This window comes from Gavialis gangeticus, unplaced genomic scaffold (genome assembly GCF_001723915.1).
Source record: "Gavialis gangeticus isolate Ggan-Ray unplaced genomic scaffold, GavGan_comp1, whole genome shotgun sequence".
NCBI lineage: Eukaryota > Metazoa > Chordata > Crocodylia > Gavialidae > Gavialis > Gavialis gangeticus.
This window is the reverse complement of record NW_017729033.1, coordinates 84,685,401-84,688,706: the sequence shown is the minus strand read 5'-3', so window position 1 is coordinate 84,688,706 and position 3,306 is coordinate 84,685,401. Positions and strand designations below refer to the sequence as shown.

The window sequence follows — 3,306 nt, the reverse complement described above, 5'->3', positions numbered from 1 at the left end:
AGCGTCTCACAGGAGCATGTCTCCCCCGCCCCCTCCCCCCCGCAAGCTTGATGGCAGACCCAGAAGTGGACCAGAAGTCTGCCAGGGAGTGTGCGTGGGGGGGAGGGGCGGGGACATGCTCCTCTGGCTTGGTGGTTGGCCACGGGGCGACCCAGGAGACACCAGTCATCGAGCCAGTGGGTGGGGGAGGGCCCCCTTGCACTCCCCACCAGACCCAAAACTGGACCAAAAGTAATTCTGGTCCACTTCTGGGTCTGCTGCTAAGTATGTGGAGGCCCCCCTGTGCTCCCATGGGATGCTTCATCTGCCCCATCATCTCAGCATTCATGAGCCGCTTGGTACCTTGAGGTATGTAGAAAAAATGTTTAAAGCTGTTTCTACGCCCAAATCGTCAAATCTCTCTAAATTGATTTGAAGGGTTCCAATTCAATTTGGAGAGATTAAAGGGTCTCCATTCGGATTCGGTCACCGAATCTCTGCCAAATCGAATCAGCGAGTAAAGTTTCGCACAGCCCTAATATATAATCAATTTATTATACATGAAGAAAAACATCTTCAGTGTACACCAATTCTGTATTTATATAAATTATTAATATAGATGTGTACAATAATCCTTTGAATTTACTTTATGATGCCCTATGGGTTTATGACATCATTGTTTTAGCATAAAGCACTGTTGGTGCACATTTTGAATAGTCTTTTATCCCAGTTATTTTTATGCAAATACATTTGATGAAAATTATTTTCCTTTCTCTGCCACTTTTGTTTGTATTCTTTAAATGTACCCACATAAGCCCATTGGTTTTAGTATGGTTGTATGAATATAACTGAGATCGTAATTCAGCCCAGTGTATTATTTTTAAATTCTGACCTGTTTCTGGTTCTGCACACTACTTGGAAAAATACCCAACTTTAAATACATTGATGAAGGTTTGCACAAGTGACCAGTAATTTTGGTTCCTTCAGTTTTTGGTGTCCAGATTGGCAGCATTTTCAGGAGAATCAGGTAGTTAAATTACTTGTATACGGGCACCAAAAACTGAGGTATCCAATATTGAAAATCTTGGCCTATGTTTTTTCTTTCATCTCCTCCATGTATTTTCCCAAGATCTGTGTTTTCTAACTTCCTGTACATTCAAATAGTCCTTCAGCTTGAGACTGAACTTGTCCATGGATAATGCTGTTTAACTGACACAATTCAAGATCTTCATTAATGAGAAAAACCTGGGTTAAATACTGTGGATTTTAAAGAATGACAGAGGTGACAGAAAAGAGGTGGGCTCTGGAACCTGTACTCAGGAAGGTAAGAATGTACGGACGTCCCTACCTTTCAAGAGATATTACTGAGTATTTAAACATTCAAGAGTTTTAAAAAATAAAATAGTTTCTTAGCACATTAATTCAGGTTCTTAAAACAGAACAGAGTTCTATGCAGCCCCTTTGTTCAGATCTCTCAAGAGAAATGTACTATTTCCATTGTCTCACCTTCTGCAAGGCTAGAAAATTGGTGATAATGGTAGTTATTTGAGAGAACTCTTAAAAGACTGCTCCTCAATTTTACAAATAATTAATAAAGAATAACAGAACTTTAATACTTACTTAGAGGTCTGAGCCTTAAAGTCATATACAGCTCTAGCTGGCAGTTTCTGAAAAGCAGGTAAAGTGATTAATACCTACATGTGATAATATCACATTGCAAAAATAATGTTTAGGCTGCAAAATTTGAAAAATTATTTATAAAAAAGAGATGTCTAAAGTGATTTTTCTACCAAGTCCATATCTAGGCACTTAAATAAGTTTTTTCATTTTCTAAATAGTGGATGCTGAGCAAAAGCAAATGAAGCTTGTCAAAAGTTCTGGACTTCTGAAAACCAGACCATATAGGTAAGTACAAATAGATTTTATGAGCTTAACTTTTTAAACCCATATCTCTAAAAAGGTTGACTTTTTTTACTTAACAATATACCAAAAATCAAACAAAACTGCTCACTCTATTAGGATGTGCTCTCTGTGCAATCAGCAAAGTGTATGCAAAACTAATATAACTATGGGAGCTATTAGAATTATTTTAAAAATTGGAAAGTGAACCAGAAGACTGGTAACAGCAACCCAAATATTGTATATTCTATGTTATTAATCAGGATTCTATAACCTCTGACACTTTTTATGGCCTTTCATTTTATTCAGGATGCCTTCTCTGTACTACATACATGTACTTTGCCACCCTTCTGCTAATTCCTACTGAAAATGATATCCTGCTTTCTGGAAAATGGAAGAAATGATGGTTTGAAGAACTTGAAAGCATTCTTAATTTCCCTAACTATTTTGATTTCTTTCCTGAGATATAGGACTGAAATGGACTCCCTGAATTATAGAGTCCAGTCCCCTGCTATCACATGTGATCACATCACATAATCCCTTTCACACATTTCTCTAACTCCATCTCCAATCACCCATAACTATTACCATTATTTCTAAATACAAGGGGCAAAGGACTGTAAGGATTGAAACTAGCCCTTTGATATCACAGGTTACCATGTTTTTAAAACATGAATTATGTTCAGTACATAATGAATTATAGCTAAAGCCCATTTAGTCCAGCATCATGTCTCTGATAGTGATCAGGAACTGATGATTAAAAAGTATAAGAACCCTGTAGGAGGTAGATGGGGAGTTCTGGGTTGAAGGACTTTCATTCTTCTGTGCATGAAATGATGCTGATGAGAGGTAGGTAGATACTAGGGGTACACCGATAGAAATTTTTGGGGCCGATACCAATAGCCAATTTTTAAGGAGGCATGTCGGCCAAAACTGATCTGATCGCCGATACCAGCTGGGCAGCTTGGAGAGATGTGTGCAGCTGGTAAGTCTGGTGTGGTGGAAGGGAAGGGGGGAGAGGGAAGGGGCATGGCAGGGGGGGCAGATCAAAGCCCCCATGGTGAGGGAGGAGTGGGGCTGGGGCTGAGAAAGGGGTTGGGACAAGTGCTGCTTAGCTGGGGCGGGGCGGGTGCAGGACTGAGTGGTGGCTCATCTGTGGGGTGCAGAGAGCAGGGAAGCAGCTCACACTGCTCGTGCGGGAACTGCTGTTCTGAAGAATTTTGGGGTGGACCATCCTACCCATCCCAGCACCACCGCTGCCCACTGTGAGCCCAGCCCTGCCCAACTGGAAAGAGCCCCAGCCCATGCACATGCCAACCCCATGCCCTCCCAGACGAGCAGCAGAAGCAGTGGCGGAAGCCATTGGATTAGCGGGCTTGTGTTAGATGAGTCACCAGACCAGTGGCTCCCACACGAGCCACACTGCGG

General features: G+C 41.5%; 1 protein-coding gene and 1 long non-coding RNA gene across 3 annotated transcripts in view; one reads left to right on the top strand and one right to left on the bottom strand.

Annotated features, from left to right (window-relative positions):
• SORBS2 (sorbin and SH3 domain containing 2) overlaps positions 1-3,306 on the bottom strand; it is a 298,880-nt gene that overhangs the window by 51,478 nt on the left and 244,096 nt on the right. The window contains exon 19 of the mRNA XM_019525919.1: positions 1,600-1,646. Within this exon, the coding sequence (XP_019381464.1) occupies positions 1,600-1,646 (47 nt within the window). The remainder of the gene's footprint in view (positions 1-1,599; positions 1,647-3,306) is intronic.
• LOC109303731 overlaps positions 1-3,306 on the top strand; it is a 140,076-nt gene that overhangs the window by 128,380 nt on the left and 8,390 nt on the right. For both annotated transcript variants that reach the window (XR_002099200.1, XR_002099199.1), the window contains exon 3: positions 1,818-1,884. This is a non-coding gene — a long non-coding RNA (uncharacterized LOC109303731). The remainder of the gene's footprint in view (positions 1-1,817; positions 1,885-3,306) is intronic.